The sequence below is a fragment of the Triturus cristatus genome, chromosome 1_2 (genome assembly GCF_964204655.1).
Source record: "Triturus cristatus chromosome 1_2, aTriCri1.1, whole genome shotgun sequence".
In the NCBI taxonomy this organism is placed as follows: Eukaryota; Metazoa; Chordata; class Amphibia; order Caudata; family Salamandridae; genus Triturus; species Triturus cristatus.
This window is the reverse complement of record NC_140580.1, coordinates 988,391,405-988,410,566: the sequence shown is the minus strand read 5'-3', so window position 1 is coordinate 988,410,566 and position 19,162 is coordinate 988,391,405. Positions and strand designations below refer to the sequence as shown.

General features: G+C 45.5%; 1 protein-coding gene across 1 annotated transcript in view; it reads right to left on the bottom strand.

The window, feature by feature from the left end:
• Window positions 1–19,162, bottom strand: part of MAMDC4 (MAM domain containing 4) — a 394,635-nt gene that overhangs the window by 195,491 nt on the left and 179,982 nt on the right. Inside the window, exons 14-15 of the mRNA XM_085611032.1 lie at window positions 10,258–10,389; window positions 665–795 (exon numbers count right to left, since the gene is read on the bottom strand). Coding sequence (XP_085467158.1) covers window positions 665–795; window positions 10,258–10,389 — 263 coding nt within the window. The remainder of the gene's footprint in view (window positions 1–664; window positions 796–10,257; window positions 10,390–19,162) is intronic.

Genomic DNA, 19,162 nt, shown 5'->3' with positions numbered 1-19,162 from the left:
GTATAGGGAAGGAGTGGGAGACTGGCACAAATGCTGCCAGGGCAGCGCTCAGTACAAAGTACACTTTACACCAGGGTGATGGATATTTAACATGCCAGGCAAGTATATGAAAATGATTTATAAAACAAAATGCGAGAACAGAAACACTCATGTTTAAAAGAGGCATTGCATTTAAGGAAAGGTTCACCATGTATGAGAAAGCAGTGTTAAGGCTGTGTGGTAACAGGAAGACGCATGAGGGTGAGGAGCATACAAGGCATGCAAGACTGAGTTGATGAGGTGAGATCTGGTCTGTTGAGGGTGGCTGAGGGCTAGGGTGTCTTACCTCGATCTGTTATTCAACCCTGGTGCTAGAATTGAGAATATGAAATCACGGACCTTTCTAAAAATGTGGCCAGCTTATTAAAGTTTCTAAAACATGTGCAAACAACATGGACGGCCTTGAGTCTAGGAGATAATTCTAAACACAGAGAACCTGGACAAGAAACAACACCACGAATCATGGCCACTTGCAGTCTCCGATCATGGATAGTACATTCGAAGCTGTAACTATATTTGGTCAACTAGGTGTCTTAGTTTGACATTTTGGGAAACTAGTCCACATAAAAGGTATCTGTAAGCAGTGGCCATCTAGGGGCCCATTATCAGAAGATCCATTCTTTACCTGGTACGGCGTCAGTCTTTCTCCAAGTGGGATAGACACATGGGTCCAGTTTGTGTTGTGCCCGCCTTGCACATACCACACCAGGTGGTGTGTTCCAAAGGTAGAGTCTACAACACTGGCGGAAAGGACACCTATCACAGGAAACAGGAGAAAACATTGATTGTGTGATGCAGAGAACTGGCAACAATAACCTCCAAATGGATCATGACAAGCATTTATAATGCCCCTGAATTGTTGAATGTCTGCAGAATGATCTATGCCATGGGCAGCCATGCTCATCACTGTTCTGCGCTATAGTCTCCAGGCCCCAAAGGATTGAAAATGTACAGCAACACACCTACCGCGCTCATCCCTCTGCAGCCAATGCGCATAGACCTATTCACAAAGGAATACAAGAGCATGTATCAAGTGTTTCTGTAGTGCTCTTATTTGCCTTTGAAAATAGGCCCCAAAACAACTAAACTGGGAATAAAAGGGAAATGTGTGCAAACCAAATAGCAAAGTCAGGATATCAATTGTACTAAATGTCGAGGACAAAGTGCAATTACCATTGACTCAAAGTTGATGGCAACCATGTGCAAATTAAAAAAAAGCACCCCAAGATGCTTTTTTTAAAGTGCAATAGAGACCACACATGCCCCCTCTACACGTGTACCACTATTTGTGGGGTGCCATACGGGGGGCCTTATGCCCATAGCTATCCTTGGTTTAGCATTTCCTAATAGAAAATTGCTATTGGTACGAATGGCATGGGATTTACTAATAGTGATACCTACTCTGTAGGAATCGCTATTAGGAAAACGGTAGTTTCATACATATCATTTTGCATTTCCTAAATAGTGATTTCTAAGGAGTCACTATTTAGAAATGCAAAATAACTATTTCGTACATCTAGCCCTTGGATCTCAAAGTGCGAGTGCAAGAAAAGACGCAAAGAGCAGTTCATTCTCAGTCCAAGTTGAACACACACTCAAAAATCTCAATCTAGGAGTCCAAGGGCAGACACAAAAAGTGCAAACATGTAATTCTGGGAATCCACGAGCAGAAACCCACAGCATGAAGATTTCACTGAAGCAGACACATACCATAATGATCCTGGTCTCTGAGTTTCAGAGCAGACAGGAAGATCAAAGAAATCTCGTTCTCAGAGTGCTGAGTACACATATAGCACAATGATCCAATTGTAATCTGTAGGAGCAGAAACAAACCTGAGCGAAGATCTCATTCTGGGAGTACTGGAGAATGCATCAAACAAAGAATGTGTTCTGGGAACCCTCAGGCAGACAGAAAACACACTGATCTTGTGCTAGGCATATTGGGGCAGAAATAAAGGATGTCACACTAGCAGTCTAGGTAATCCGGAGTTGACACAAAGCACCACAAACTCATTCTGGGAGTTCTGGAGCAGAAGCAAAGGGTACAGAAATCTTATGTTCTAACTCTCTCCTAATGCAGTGTGTTGGTGATTTCCAGAGTTAGTGAAAAAGAGAGACGCTCACTGAAGGAGATGTCCCAAGCAAAAAGTAACAATATTGATTTCAAGAGTTTATCAATGGGAGTAAGAAGGTTGGTTGCCTGTGTAAATACCAGCACGCAGGAACAAAGATCCTTTCTCCCGCTCACGTACAATCAAAAGTGCACCTAAAATCAATGCCATTAAGGACTGAAAGAGAAAGATGCAGTAAGAAGACCAGGGGATACACTATCTAATTCAGGTGGAATTCTGGCAACACGTTGGGTACAAAAGATGGATGGCATACGGTGAAGCGATTTCAATTGCAATTTGCTGCTGCCTTGGCAGACGCCATGGAGACCAGCAAGGCTGTCTTCCAAGAATGTAGCATGAGCTGTCATTAGGCTAATGGTTTACACAGCACAGGCAAGAAATAAAAGATAATGAGGATTGAATTCCATCAAGCCACAGCCCTTGTGGCCCACAGATGGCCTCACTGGAAGTGGAAAAAGATTTCCCCGGCTTGTTACTGTGTGTGGCACTGACAACTAAATGAACTCTGTGTGCTGGATTTTACCAGGTACTCTCAAAAGACTTGATCAGGGCCCAAAGACACAGCCGCTGCCACTTACTCCTGTACTTGCACCTTGTGGATGATTTCTAGACAGCTGCCAAGACAGCCAGATTGTTGACGAAAGGCATATGCGTGCAAAGGGTCTCAGCTTGATGAGGTGCTCAAGCTGAGTCTATGTTGCAGGGAGGAGTAGAGGGTCGTCCCTCGTCTGTTGTTATTGCCTCAGCAGGAGACAAGTGTGTGTGTGTCTGTCTTTGGGCTACAATACAAATATGGCATATATATTTTTTAACAGGAGCCTTAATACTGCACATTTGTTATTAAAGCCCCTTCATTCAGAAGTGCATCCATTTCCTGTGAGTTTGAAGGAAAGGAAGGCTCTCCTTCAAACAATGTAAGGGGCATATGTATCATCATCTCCATTTGCGATTCTCAAATCGCTATTTGAGAATTGCAAAACGGATGTATTTAAAAAATCGCACAAATTTTGCGATTTCTTAAAATTCCTTAATTGCGATTAGCAAATGGCGAAATCGCAATTAAGGAATACCTTCCCATTCATTCCTATGGGCCAGGAGGCCCATGGCAATGAATGGGAAGTCCTTCTCAATTTGCGAATCTCTATTTGCTAATCGCAAATTGAGAATATTTTCAAAGGTGCAAGGGTGTCATGATGACACCCTGATGCACCCCTGAAATCAGCATGTCTGCACATATGGCGCACATACATGCCCTGAGGGCATGTATGTGCACCACATGGCACTTTGAAATATGCAAAAAAGTGCATATTTCAAAGAAATCGCAACTTACCACCAACTTGAAGTTGGTGGTAATTTGCGATTTCTTAAGGAGAAACTTGGGTGCGTGTTACATTGCATTTAAGAAATCGCAATTTGCGATTTCTTAAATGCTTACGCAAACTTCAGAAATCGCAAATTTAGCGATTCCTTAAGATTGCGAGGCTGAAATGCCTCATACATCTCCTTTTGCGATTTTGTATTCGCAAACGCTGTTTTTTTGCGATTCGCAGCGTTTGCAAATACAATATCCTTTGATACATATGCCCCCTAAGTCCTTTGCTAACTGAAAGGAAGGTATGTGTCACTAGAACACGCATGTGTCCAACAGCAGATGAACGACTTTGTCCCAACAGTCCAGGTTTAAGTTGACAAACTTTGGTCAAGTTTGGCAAACTCATAGCACCTCCTGGTGAGGCCAGTGTTCAGCAAATGCAAAGATGTATCGATTAGGTCTTAGGACATTGACATGTGCTTGATCAGTCATCTCATTTACAAGGTTATGCATAACCTTGTATTCTGGTTCTTAACTTGATTGGGCAGTATGGAGGCAGGGTCAACTTAAGGATTTCAGGGGTCCCTCGGCAAGCATACTTTAGGGGCCCCCATTCGGAACAATGTTGTCTTTTATTGCTCATTGTCTTCTTATTCCAGCCCAATGATGTCAAACAATATTGAATAAAATGCTGAAGCGAAAGATGAAGAAATAGACAGATGGGAGCTAGAGAGAAAGTTAACTTTCTCAGATACCCCTTGGCCACTTTGCTCATGCCTTAAAACGTCTCTGTACGGAGGTATAGCTATCAAACTACATTCTACTGGTACACTTAGTAGTAGCCATAATAACACTGCTTGCCTTAGTGGTCGACCACTAGATTAGTAAATCTTTTTTCACTAGTACTCCATATGTAGCAAAAATAGAGATTCTGATTTATGTAAAGAGGCCATTCAGTATGAGAAAGCTTGGTGAATATCTAAAGAATGTAACTGAATCTCCTCAGCTGAGGAAGGAGAAGGAAACAAACTGCAAGACAAATATATTGTGAGCTGGAAACTCTGAAGTAACATTGGGAAGAAAACAAGGAGTAGGATGGAGAAAACAGAGAGAAACGAAGAAAAAGGTCACAGTAAAGTGAGGTATCTAATTCAGCCATATGATGACCTAAGCAGACTACTGGGTGCATAACTTTGGCAATTAGTTATTGCAAGGAAGTAGAATCCAAAAGCTCAAAAGAATCAAACTGCATCCCCTGAGGAACCAATGAAAGATCACATAAATGGACTAGCTGAACAGCTAATTGAGACACCTGGGACACCTCTGAATCTAGGAAAGCCTGAATAGCAGGCAAATTGTTTTATTAAGTGGAGACTGCCAGACCCAAAAGAAACCAATCTTGGAGAAATTCCGATATATTTGAAGGATTACAAAAGGCAGCCTTAAGACACCCTGGAAGAAAAACAAAATTACAATTTTCCCATTGTCAAGCATAAACCTTATGGGCTTTTGGATGCTTAGGCTCTTTTTTCAGAGACTAACACCTCTGGAACAACCTCAGCCTGAAGACAACCTTTTAAGTTCCAGCTTCACAACATTTTGTGCAGCAAGAAGCACTCTGCAAGCAGAGAAGTTTTTAGAGGTTGTTTAATGGGAATACTCCAAGGGGAGCACTAAGAGCACTAAGAGAAGCTGTAACTTGGGAAACAAAGGTCTTCAAAGCAGTTATGGAGCTATTAAGAGGACTTCTACACAACTGTCCTGATTCTTTGGCTCAAAAGGGGAATGGTATAAAGTATTCCAAGTGGCCATGTCAAAATTCAGGATCAACAACCCATGCCCTGAGAGAGGTGTTGGGATAGAATGCTGTTCAGAAGTGAAGAGGTCTAATTGAGAAAGACTGTACTACTTCATGATAGCTTGAAAAAGTTGGGGGCAAATACAAAGTAAGATGAAAAATGGGAAGCCCTGACTCAAGTGATCTGCATGCCCATTCTCCATCCCCGGAGGCAGACTAGATGTGACACTTTGTCCAGACTCTGATTTCTTGAGCTAGAACTACCAGACTGGAAACCCTGGTCTGCCTTGTTCCACTGAGTTATATGCTCAGGTAAACTGATTGTGTGTCAAGGCATGGAATGCTTTAGTTTGAAGACGGGAAACAAAAAACAAGAGTATCCTGAAGACTACTGCCAACTCAAATTAGAGGACCGGCTGATACAATCTGAGAACAAAAGCCCTGAGATCAGGCATCTTCCGAAGGTGAGTTCCATCTCTTACTGCTGGCATCAGTGGTTACGATCAAAAGAGGGTGAGAAGCCTGCAAAATTGCTATGTCCAAGTGGCTCGTGGTTAGCCACCATTGGAAGGTCTGTTAATCTGAAGGGGTAACCGGAATCATGACCTTGAAGTCTGCTGAGCAGGGGTTCTGATAGCCCATGACGAATGAGTGTATGAAGATGTAAACGAGCCCAGACGACCGCCAGAAGGCATGCTGTCATGTCTTACTACAGTCTCAGACAATCCTGAGCTCTAAATTCTTAGACTTCCAATAAAGATGAAAGTCAAGCAAATTTCTTTTTGTTCCTTAGAGAAAGAAGGAACACCTGTTCCAGGTCTGTTTGAAATACTCTTCCAATTAAACAGAGGGACTGAAATGGTATGAGGTGTGATTTAGTGGAGTTCAGTAGGAATCCGTGGGAATACAGGACATCATAAACCAGCTGATCATCTTTTACCTTTTGAAAGAAGAACAGATTAACCAATCATCCAGGTAGAGAAAGACTGGGACCTACTGGGATGCAGTATACCTACCAGAGAAGCAAGGATCTTGGTGAAGCTTCTTGAAATCAAGGCTAGTCTGAACTGGAGCATCCAAACTAGAGCGCAATGAACATATTCCTCCCCTTTTTCCTCCCTGCTTTCTCATTTTCTCTCTAGCTCTCTTTTGCTCTTGGTCCCTATCCCAAAATTATTTTTTGTGCCCACCAGCTCAAATTAAGAACTGTTGGGCCGGGAAAGTCCCTCTGCATGATAAAGATATGTATCCCTGCCCTGCGTGTCCAACTGTTCTGTTTTCTGGATCCCTACTGTTGATTTTTTGACACAGGCAAACATGGATTATGCGTGTGTACCATGACATGGACCGGTCTCACAGATTGTGGCCTTGTTAGACCGGTGGGGGCACCGAAAGTCCTACCCTCACATTGGTGGAAGGCTATTGCATTCACCATGATTTAGCCAGCACGAGCCAGCAGTGGCAGCATACCGTGTAGTGATGAGTTGCAGTGAACAGGACCTTAACAACCTGTGTCATTGGAGTGAGGCCTACATGCTCACTCACCTTTTTTAAAAGTTCCACTGCTATGTGCTTAACTCACCCTTGGCCTACATTAGGTAAGATGTGGAACGCTGCATAGCGCAAGAGTAGTGACTCTTCATTTCTTTTGTGTGTTCCTGGGGAGGTTAAAGTACAAGGATGCACAGTCCTGTGCAGTGCATGTGTGTTTAGTTCATGTACTGGGTGTATGTAAGCTGAGAGGGATACATTGAATGAGAGGTGAAGTGCTGTGCAGTGTATGTGTGGTTAAAGCATGTGCTGAATTTGGGTGTGTTTGCGTGAAGTACAATAGATGAAAAATGAACAGTGCGCACATAGTGAGTGTGTGTGCTGGCAGTATGTGTGTTTGTAAAAGAGCACATCCTGGTTTAATATAAAAAAGCTTCAGTGCTGAACAGTGTGCGCAGGCTGAGTGTGTGTGCTGGATGCATGGGTACATGTGAGGGTACAATCCGTGGAGGAAAAGTGCTGGACTGAATGTGTGCTCTGAAAGTAAACTGAGTGATTGTGCCTGCAATAGTACATTGTATGGAGGACCCAAGGTTCCATTTTGGCAAGCCTTGGCCTAGCTGGTAAACACATAAGGAGGAGAGGATTCACCCCAGACAGATATGTGTATTACTGCATTCCTGTTATCTGGGCAGGGACACACTGGAGGAAAAAGGAAGAGACTCCTTTTACATTTCAAAAGACTGCTTTTTGATTCAGTAATAGGTCACAAGGAAGAGGCCTGGACACATCCCAGAAATGGAGATGGGGCTGATAAGACAATCATAAAGGTTCTGGGATTAATCTTCTGATGAACATATCACTGTGACTGACATCCAGGTGTGAACTCTGGTGACTCCCAAGAATTATGTCGACAATCAGCTTCAAAGTCGTGTCTGCTCCGACAGACCTTTTTCATGGAGGAAGATGAAAAGCAGAAGTGCCCACTTCAAAGGAGGCAGAAATCCAACTAGAAAAGACTGTAAGAAGAGGAGGTTAAGTCCCCCCAAAATATATCATCTGCCAAGCAGCCAGACAGACTGTGTGAGAAGTGGAAGCACTGCAAGACTTCTGCCTATGACCAGGATTGTGGGCCATGGCCTGGTAGACTCCCTGTTGGTTGAGGGGACATTACCCAGAGAAGCCAAAATCACCTGCACTGGAGCACCATTGCCTCCCTGCTTGCCAAGACCAGTGTGCCTTGTGAGGAAGAAGAGAGCACTGGATGAAGCAAGGCCCAACGGAGAGCCCTACCAAGAGGAATCCCTGAGCGAGGTGTGAGGAGAATGGCTGCGCACTGATCAGGTCATTGTCCATGTGCAGGAACAATCCGATGAGCCTCATGTGCCAAAAAAAGGGAGCCTTGATCTCAGCCATGTGAAGAGCACCATGCAGTAAGCACCAGATCCACACGCCACGCCCCGATGACTCTGAATGCCAGAAGGGGCCACCAGTGAACTTAATTGGGCCAGAGTGTGAAATTGTTTTGTCCGATGTATTGAGGGGGATCACAGAGAAGAGTCTGTGCCCGATAGTGAGCAACGCAGCAACCCCATAGGCCAAAAGAAGCTGTCGGTATCACTGTGGCCAAATGTCATAGCCCAGACGAGGTGATTACTGCCGTGACCAGCAGGTCAAGTCCGCCGACTGCACCTGACTCTTTCCCAGAGGATCTCAGCACACTGCTGAGGACATCGCACCCTCACTGGAGCTCCAGTCGGGAGCCTGAGAATTTCTCTCCCTTTGTTAGGGGAAGAGCTACTTACCTTTAGTTTCCGCTGAGCTGGAGCAGCTCCAATCACTGGAAACCGATCATCAGGGCTGCTCGACAGGAAGGACTTGGTTGCTGCTGTGTATCATTTGCCAGGGGCTCGACTTCACTTTACAGAATCCAGACTTGGGAGCGCCTAAGGAGAGTGTGTTCACTGCACCCTGAAGACTTCCATACCACCTGAGCAGGTAAGAATTAAACCAGACCCTTGGGGCCAATGGGACTTGCTGTTAATGGTGCTACAGCACCATAGACACTTTTAACTAATTCCTGAAGAGTCGAAGGGAGACCTCTTGAGTATGGCCTAATAGTTCGCATTCCCTGGATGTGGCCACCAGTGAAGGGGGAATAAAACTAAACATGTTACCCAAAGAAGGGTGGGACAGGGATGTGCCCCAATAACTACTAAGGGGGGATTGTGATGTTTCTTCTGAATGTCATACTTCATTGCATGTGTGTAGTTAAAAATATAAAACTACTTTCCTTATAAAAGCAAGTATTTGGCTGGACATTGATTTATTGTTCATACTGTTTGCACTTTGAGGTATGAGTCGTGTTCACTGAACTTTATCTATATCCCCGAGGAAGCCTTGACTTATCGACCACAGCTACCACTGAGAGTCAAGCACAGAAGGGTACTTGGCCCAGTTGAGCAGGATCCATAGAAGGTTGGGTCCGAGGCATTAGGAGTAAAAGGCCACAACCCCACAGTTGGGCCAAGTAACCATTGTGTCACCCCGCGGCTCTCTGAGAGGAGTTCTGACAAATATTAAATTAAATCCAGCATCTCTTGTGGCTATGCTTTGAATAGGCAATGGGAGATTCTTCAGAGAGCTTATTGTGATGGCTACACACAAAGCACAGTCGAGCACTAAATGGTTTCCCCATGCCAGATACACAGTACGAATGCAGGTCAGCTGCTGCAAATGCATGTGGCATAATTAGTATGTCTTGAAATCAAAGTGGTGTGGCAGTGGCTACCCTGGATGAAAATAGGTGGACCAAAAACATGGAGCATGAAGAAAACAGATTTAAGTCCACACTGTTCAGAAGAAAATAACAGTATTTGCAAGGCTACACTGCACTGCGCCGGTGAATGGGGACATGACCTTGTTCTGCGTGCATGCACATATACTTTTCTTTCTTTTTTTACTTTTTATTTATAGTTTCTAAAAATATTTTAACACAAGTTCAACATAAATGTACAGATGATAAAAGCCAAGTATAAACCAAAACTATAAAAGATGTACAATGTAGTATTACATCAATGCAAGTTAATACCTACACATGGTTTTACAGATTTGAGAAGAAGTTTAGTTTCTTGCCACACACTGTTGAATAACCTGTGAGATCAGGGACATAGGATGAAATTGTTTCATTAAGTAAGCATCTAAATAGAGTGGTTCTATATATTTGTATAGGCCATATTGACAGGGACACACACAACACACACACAAAAGACACACACACACACACACACACACACACACACACACACACACACACACACACACACACACACACACATAGACACACACACACACCCCTTCTGAAATGTCCCAACTGAAGCTTTCTGACATGAAACCTGACTCTACCTATAGTGAGTACTACTGGTAGGGACTGCATTGATTAGCCTCAGGGCCAGTAATTAAAAGAAGTAACTCAAAATAATTACCTGCATGTTCACCTTTCAGAAAGTAGGACAGACTCATGGTACAGCCCACACCTGAGGGCTGCAATGAAGCAGTGCGCATCTCTGCTGGAGTCAGCATCTGCCCCCCGGCACCCTGCAAAATCATGGAAGGTTCTGTGTGAAACAAAACAACATAGTTTGGGTTACTTTTGAAGAAAGAAATGGGGATGTGTACATTAACACAAGCTATAGCTTCAACTTCTCTACACTTTCTGCTTTGGGGTGTCTAACAATATCTTGCTCCATGCTGGACTTACCGCTCCCTGGGGTAGGGTTTGTCTTAGTTGTGACAGGATTCTCTCCAAAATGGAGCCTCCATCACTAGCTCTTTCTGGGGAGAGTCTCAATTTTAACCTCTGACTAGGTATCAATCTCTATCTCTGCCAGAGGAACACTTAATTATTAATCTGGGGACTTTATCTGCAGCTCCCACTGACAAGGGGTTGTCTTCATCCTTAACTCAATTTATATGGCCTTCTATCTCTAACTCCTTCTAGGGGATTCTCCTGCTCTCACGCTTCATTTGGAGTCTCAATCTCTAGCTGTATTTAAGGATGTCCTGTGTCTGTCACCACTGTGTCTGGGGGAGTGTCCATCACTGGCTCTTTTTATGTACATTTTACCTGTAGCTCTATTTGACATTGGTGATATTTAGCTGTAGCTTTGAAGCACCCGCCGTGTTTAACCCTATTTGGGGAGATCTTCATGCCCCTACTGCATGACTTTGCCAGGAGCCTTTTGACGGCCTTGGGGGGATTATGTTAAAGTGAGGTGAGCATTATCAGTACATGTCTCAAACCTTGTATAAGGAGTATGTCTTAAACCTTGTACGTGGCTTTGTGTATGTGTGATTTCTATGCATAGCATTGGATCCTCCTGGAAAGGCTCAAAGCATGGACAGATGGTGGTTTCTTCATCCCTGCAGTTGTGATTGAGTCTTAGTACAATTCATGTGTGTCTTCCAGTTTCCAAGTTTTTTGCAGATTTATACCTTTCAATGCCAAATACACATTTGGGTTGTCCACCCTAGAGCCCATATCCACAAAATTATGCATCCCGAGGGGAACAAATCAGCACACAAATTGAAAGTTAGAAGGTTAAATCATACCTGGGTAGAATAGATCTGGTTCAATAATTATATTTCACTGAACCGCAGTTCAGTCTATTCAATTTCTTTGTTGATGTGTTTCATTCATGATGCCTAATTGTGCGGGTCTCTCACCCACTACCTCAATACCTTGCCAAAAAACAGGACTCTTTGAGTAGTACCTTCTCCCCGTTGCTGATCATATCCAGGAGGTGGACCTTGTTTTAGCCCCCTCTCTGCAACGTTTCAAAGTTCTCCTCAACATAATATTCATTGCCGTATCTCAAGCCCCTTTCAGTGACTTAATGCTTTTACTTTTTTTAAATTGCTTGTCTTATGGCACATCTTGCTCTTAGAAGTAATTTTCTCTATGGAATGATCAGCCATTTTCCAGGAGTACTTGAAATTGATCCCTAGTCCTTATAATGACATTCAATCCAAATGACTGGTCGAAAAGGCGTTGACTCATATAAACCTAGACTAGACTCATTGGCCATGCCTTTTTATGTATCTACCTGGGTTCAGAGTCATTTCTGCACCCGTATAGACATCACGACCTCACATTTGTCACACTCTGTGATCACCTTTTTTGAGCACTCAACTGTTACGACTGAAAAAACACTGGACAACTTATGTATGCATAAGTATTAAATATATATTTTGCTGGCCAGGTTACCTACTTGCTTTTTTTTTTTTTTTGCAGAGTTTTATATAGCACGAACTTGACCCGAATCCAATCAGGTATCAGAGCGCTTCACAAAGCACCAGTTACGTTACATGAGGACACACATTCATTCTTTTGTTAGGCACGGGGAGAATAAGTGATTTTCCCAGAATCACGGGATGTTCAGCGTCGTTACCGAGACTCGAACCGAGTTCACCTGGTCCGAGGTCGAGCGCCCTAGCTGTTATGGCCAACTCCTCTCCCCTGCTTGCTTCAAACCTGTGTAATTTACACATCCATTAACTCAGTGTTAATTGTCAAAATAAGTCCCGAGTGAACCGCTGTTATTTTTCCCTTACTCAAACACCAAACCCTCCCACTCCTGATAAAATCCACACTACACTATGATGACATCTTCTACTTTTGGCCGATTACTCATGCATCATTTTTTGGCAAGATCATCAAAAAGCAATCATCAAGAAACAATGTATGCACAAATTCAAGACCACATTCAGTCAAGCCATCTCACCCAGATCTATCAATCTGGCTTTAGATAATGTTGCAGTACAGTGACAGCTTCCGTACAAATGACAGTTAACAAGCACCTGACCACAGATAATGATAACCCTGCCTCTTGATATTGTTGGACCTCGGAGCCGCCTTTTACACTGTTGCCCATTCAATGCTGTCGCCACCCTGAAGTCCCCAGGGCAATTCTGAGGCAACACCCTATACTGGTCCTCATCTTATCTATCCACTGACACCAGTTCATTCACATGGGCACTTTTAGGTCCATGAAGATTCCCATCACCTTAGGGTTCCATCCTGCCACAATCACCTTCAACCTCTGTATTGAGTCCATTAGGATTCTATTCACCGACAACAGAATCAAAATGCAAACAAACACCAATGATACTCTACTTGAAAGTCTCCTCTAATTCAGGCATCAAATGCCTCAAAAACTACTTGCACCTCATCCAGACCTGGATGTCTGTCGCCTATATGAAGCTCAACCCCCACCAAAACAATCATGAGAACAATAAACATTAAATTGTCCGAAACTGGCTCAAGGACATGAGCCTTGACAAATTCAGTCTGCAACTTCAACACAATACAGTGTCTATTGGTTTCACTCTGGACACCGATCAAATCCTTAACAAACACATCCTGGTACCAGGACTCCATAATAAAGAAAATTAATCCACTCCACCCCAAAAGCAACTTCAGAACTGCTCTCTTGTATACTTGCATTGTAATGGTGGCAACATCCTGGTAAGTGGCCTCCAACACCTGCCACGGTCTCCTACTCAAGTGCATCCAACAATTCACAGTATGTCTAATCTAGGGCCTAACAAAATATGAGAAAATCACCCCTTTTTCTTTTTTTTACAGAGTTTTAATAAGAACAAACTTGACCCGGTATCGGGTATCAGAGCACTTTACATAGCACCAGTTACATTACATGAGGACACATTCATTTTTGTTAGGCACGGGGAGATTAAGTGATTTGCCCAGAATCACAGGATGTTCAGCGTCATTGCCAAGACTCAAACCCGGTTCCCCAGACTCGAGGATGACCACCCTAGCCTTAGGCCAACTCCTCTCCTCTTTGATGAAACACAACTGGATCCACTTACCTGCCTGCACTCAATTAAAAACTAGCTGCATCATCTACAAATCCATCACAGCCAGCATTCCTGCTTATATGGATGTCAAGCTAACCACTTCAGTGGATGTCAGTACACTCATAGTCAGATAAAATAAATAAAAGGCAACCAACCCTCCCGTTCAATGCTCAAAGAATCTGGAATGACATTCCCATACCCATCAAGACCACGCCAACCCTGCTCCAATTTAAGAAAGAGCTCAAGATACATCTCTTTAAAGAACGTGATATCACAACGCAGAACCAATCACTCATCGCCATATGCTCAAGGAGCTATCTCCGAATTAACGGCACTTTAGCGCAGCAAAAGTTGTGATAAATTTACCGCCCCATTTACAAGCTGGTGCAAACAGCAGACAGCACCACTTTTTCGGCATTAGCATCCGCAACAAACATCGCCACGGATGACCCCGGCAACTATCGCTAATGAGATGCAGAGTAGGCGTTCCCGAGCAAAAAGCAGCAACAACATCACTCCGCAACAGTCTCAATGACCAGCCAGATCTGCGATAAGAACACAAAACATGCGATAAGGCACGTTAGCACCAGGAAATTAACACCTGCTCTGACCTTGTGCAAAGTCAGACCACAACTGGCACCAGACAATGGAGCACAGCCCATAGCCACACATGAAGAACAGCAGATGCCCCCGAGCAACTGCCCATGCAGCAAGGATACCCAAGAGGGCCACAACAACCACCAACACCACACCCAGGCCCGCAACCCCTGGCCCCCACCCCGGGCCCCCCCAAACCCAGACAAAGATACTGCACACTAACACTACGAATCCCAAAACAAAATAATTTGCTTGACCATGCGTGGCCAGAAAATGGAGAATCAGTCATACAGCAATGCAATCACCAACACAAAACACCATTCAAACAAAAGCCAAAACAACCATTCGGATGAGTCCTAGTGGGTCCTCACAGGACAATCTGTAGGACACAGTCTGGAAGACAGAATCCAAGAGAAGAAAGTGTGCCATGCGCCCAACAAAGGAAAGAAAGGGAGAGAGCGAGGAAGAGAGACGGAGTGAAATTGCACAAGCAGCGCAAGGCCTCTCGGGCACCTGGCTCCACTTGCCAACTTGTGTGTGTGTATCACCATTGGTACACCATGAGCCCAAGGCCTTGTCTCAATCTCAGCGCCAAAGCCACATTACATTCCGAAAACGCAAGTAGTAGTCAGGCAAACATAGGGATGAAAGCTCCTTTGTTCCAATGCAGAAGGCGGGAGGACACCTGCACCTCTGACCTTCGTCCTGAATGTGACTGGAACACCCTGAGAGAGATGCCATGGCAGATGGGGACGACTCCCACACCATGCATTGCGCAAATAAACTATCCAAATTATCCGCACCCCACACACAGAAGCCCCCGCCTGAGGTACTCCCGCATGGGATACCCTTGACACTCATGGAAACAGCAACCCATTCTCCCCAACATTGCACACACATTCGAATCATTGCTAAGAGCTGTGGCATATCCTCCACACAACTCCCGCAGTTCAGAAGAGTGCCGGTTCCACGAGACGCACCAACGCAATGGCAGGCCATTCCGGGCACATGCACAGCCCCCGTGACGTGGAACAGTACCGTGCATGTATGCTGCATTTAGTGGGTGCACTGCCACTGGCAATGCTGGGGATCAGTTACTGGCTGAGCTTCCACCTTGCCTACGTCACCTGGGTCCAGCCCTGGTTCCACTGCCGAACATGCAGATTCAAGTGTCCCATGGATGTCTACCTATCCAACACAACCGTAGATGAATTGGACTATGATTTGTGTGTGCGCCCCCTGTTGGATCACGAATAGGAGTGTAACCGAGACAGCCATGCATGGTATGCCTTGACATACTGCGTATGTGTTGACAGTTGTGCATGGGAGATTGCATAATTCCTCGTGTGCAGTGACCACATCGAGGTTCTCCCCTATTGGGCTGTGTTGCGGATTGGTGAAACGGCGTAGGCTGAGCACACCTGCCTGGACCAGTTAATGGATTGGCTCACCCTGGTGTTCCTTGAACAGGATAACGACGTACTATTGGAACACATTGCACATGAAGCTGCGCGGGCATTCATGGACGAGTAACTACGTTCCTGCATCTCTTTCATGGAGCACGGCAAGGTGGGCTGAGACCGTTGCCATCCGTGATGATTGTTGTCCATTTTTGCCTCACCATTTTCTGTACCTTGACATGTTCCCATGCTGCATGTATGTGTCTTAAGTATGTCCCTGCCTGTTGTGGCCTTTGCCTCGTCCGTACTGACACGCACATGCCAATAAAGTCTATGCAACTCCAGTGGTGTTTAACTGTGATGAGTGTTGATTAGATTGTCCACTCGTGTGCCACAATGAGCATCGTCCCGACACAGAGAGGAACTGACTGACGCATGTACAATAGGGGTGGCTCCCTTTTGCAAGCTTCACCTCTGTGAGCCAGACATAGTTTTGGGATAGTTGCTGGCCGACCTGTGCACTTACGTGACTTCAGCAATGTGACTATGGTGTCCAAACTCAGACCATGTGGAACAATGTAATGAATAATAACAGGACGTGTCCACACAGATTTGTGTGGGTAGGTATGCGACGTGAAGTTCGGTTGTCATCTTACTCCCCTGATACGGGTTCTGTGTCCGGTGTGTCTGGTGTGTGTGGCGGGTAATGGCTGCATCACTGTGTGCCACTGACACATCAGACTGCGAAGGTGATGGGGCTGCATCACTGTGTGCCACTGACACATCAGGGGTCGGAGCTGTGTGTGTCGATGTTCCCGCTGCAGTCATCTGGGACAGGCTTAGTTTTCAGCAATAGCAAGATAATGAACTGCAGGGCATTGAAGTTCCCAGCTACTACTCGCTGGTGTCCAGCCATGGCAGCCATACTTCAAGCCTGCATCTGCTCCATGGTCTCCATTGACCTCCACATCTGTGCCAACTCTGTGCTGTCATTGCTGGTGCCTGTCTGACCAGACAGTTCTTGTATCCGATTAATGGCCCCAGCGAAGTCAGCCAAGGTCTGTGGTGAAGCATGGTGCGAACAGGGGGTGTCCGATACGGACTGTACGTGGTCCCTGATGGGACTCAGACACCCACGTATGGCATCGAGTTTGGCAGCCACGAGCTCGAAACCCACCCGCAGCTAATCAGCCAACTCCACCTGGCAACCCAACACACGCCGTTGGAATTCAATGTATTGGTCAGGGGGTCGTGGGAGACAGCCGTGGTGGTGTGTGTTTCCTGCTGTGTCGTCTGTGCAGGTGGTGGGGCGACCTTGAGGCAGCAGGCCTGCCCTGCTCCTGGGGATGGGGTACGGAGGCTGTCCATTATCCGTTGGAGGGTGTCTTGACATGTGTGCAGGTTGTCCTCTTCATCATCAATGATGAGAAGTGTGGTGTGCTCTGCAGGAGGTGTTGTTTGTCCCTCTGCAACGTAAAGGGGAAATGCAGGTTAACAGAGTTTCACATGTATGTTGAAGATTTGCAGATGTTTACATACAGACTGCATGCCAATGTACATTGTGACTGTTTGGGTGGAGCTGGCTATTTGATGGCAGTCGGTGTGTTTTTCGACTACATGACGGATATGTGGTAGTACCCGTACATTATCATCACACAGTGTCAGGCAATGTCAGATGTGAGTGGACAGTTACTACGCACGGGCGGAACCTGTTGTGAGCTCTGTCCTTTGGTGTTGGTGTTGCACTTTGTACCACATTGCCGTCATTGCTGATGTTCTGTGATTGCTATGTGTGTGTGCTGCATTGTGGGGGAGTTGCCCCTGCAGCTCTGATTTTGTGTATCCTTCTTCCTTTGAGGCGGGGTGCCTTTGAACTGTGTGCTTTTCAGGGGCTGAATTGTATGGGACTTGGGCCATATGTGCTCTTGGACAGATTTTGTGGCCTGGTGAATTGTTCGTCTGCTGTGTGTATTGTACAAAATGGGTTGTGGGTCCATGTGGATTTGTCAGAGTGTGACCTGCTCCTTTACAGATGTGATTAGCACTGGGCCACCTCCATGTCGATTTGTGAACCATGTCATGTTTTTGGGCTGCTGCCATGTATCGGGCATGAAGTGTCACTTGCATAGTCAGTGTAGCTCACAGAGCCGCTGCTTTGCTGGATTCAGCACATGTGCATGGGTAGGTTGTGGTATTGGTGATAGGGATGGGGGCCCCTTTGTGCACATTGTGGACGGGGGCCTACTTGGTGTGTCTATGTGTGCTGCAGTGTGCCAAGGCTGTGTGGGACGTATTCCACAATCATTGTGGGTGTGCAGTGTGCTACACATAATTGTGCATGTGCGCCATTGTGCCCAAATCCCCCCGTGCCCCCACTCCCTGGTTGTTACTCACCCTGTTGCTGTTGGGTCAGGTCGTATCGAGTTGTGTCCAGGGCCCCAAATCCTGCCACCGTCTCCACACTGCTGACTGTGTCCACCATTTCCTCCAGCTCATCCAGCATCTCCTGTGTCGCAGGACTCCCATCTCCAGTCGCAGTTGCTGCCTTCCTGTTGGCGGCGAGTTTCTGTTTGGTCTGCCTTTTCACATCATGCCAGCGCCTCTTGACCTCCTCCATTGACCTCCCCGGTACTCCGACTGCATTGACTTTGGTGACGATGGACTGCCATATTTCCGTTTGGGTTGCCAGTGCCGCAGTGGAGGTGCTGAACAGTTGTTGATGGTGTTCTATCACCTCCATGACGATGATCCAGTCTTCCTGCGGACTGAACCCGTCTTCCTCTTTCTCTTCTCCTTGCCCTTCCCCGAACACGGGGTTCCATGCTGGTCTTCCGTGGGGCTTGTGGAGTTCGGCTTGTCCTCTGCACTTGGTCCAGGTGCATCCATGGAGCGACGCAGTTTGAATTGGTTTGGGTGTTTTTTTTTTCCTTTCTTTTATAGTGCATTTTCCTGCCAGACGCTTGGGATTTGCAGGCCTGTGGCAGGTTTTCGCAGCTTTTTGTATCTCGCTTGGCCTCATCGCAGCTTGTTTGGTGTTCGTGTTTCACATTTTTGCGGCATGGCATTGTTTTTAACGCGGCCATTTGATGCGTTATCTGGTGACTATTGCATGGTTCCGCTGTGTTGTGAATACTTGGTTGACACTGCGTAAATTTCCCGCGATAGACTGCGATGTTGTAGGTTGTGTTAAGTTACCTTTGCGATGATTACCACACGTTCTTGATAATATGCCCCATTGAGTATATTTAGCCTTTAACCCTATAGAGCGCTCTGCTGGCTTTCGACTAGCTTTGCACTATAAAAAATACCACATTATCACACACAGACAAACACTCATCATATAGCTCCAGGGAGCACGCAACGCGCCTGACAGAGCCATTTGTGAGCAACAAAAATAGATCATATTCCTCAGCTCGAAGAGCCTCTGTAAATGCACAAACATGTTATTTTCCTTTGTTTACAAACTAGTTTCTTTTACTCCAGTGCCAGCTGAAAATGCAAATTTTCTTTAAAG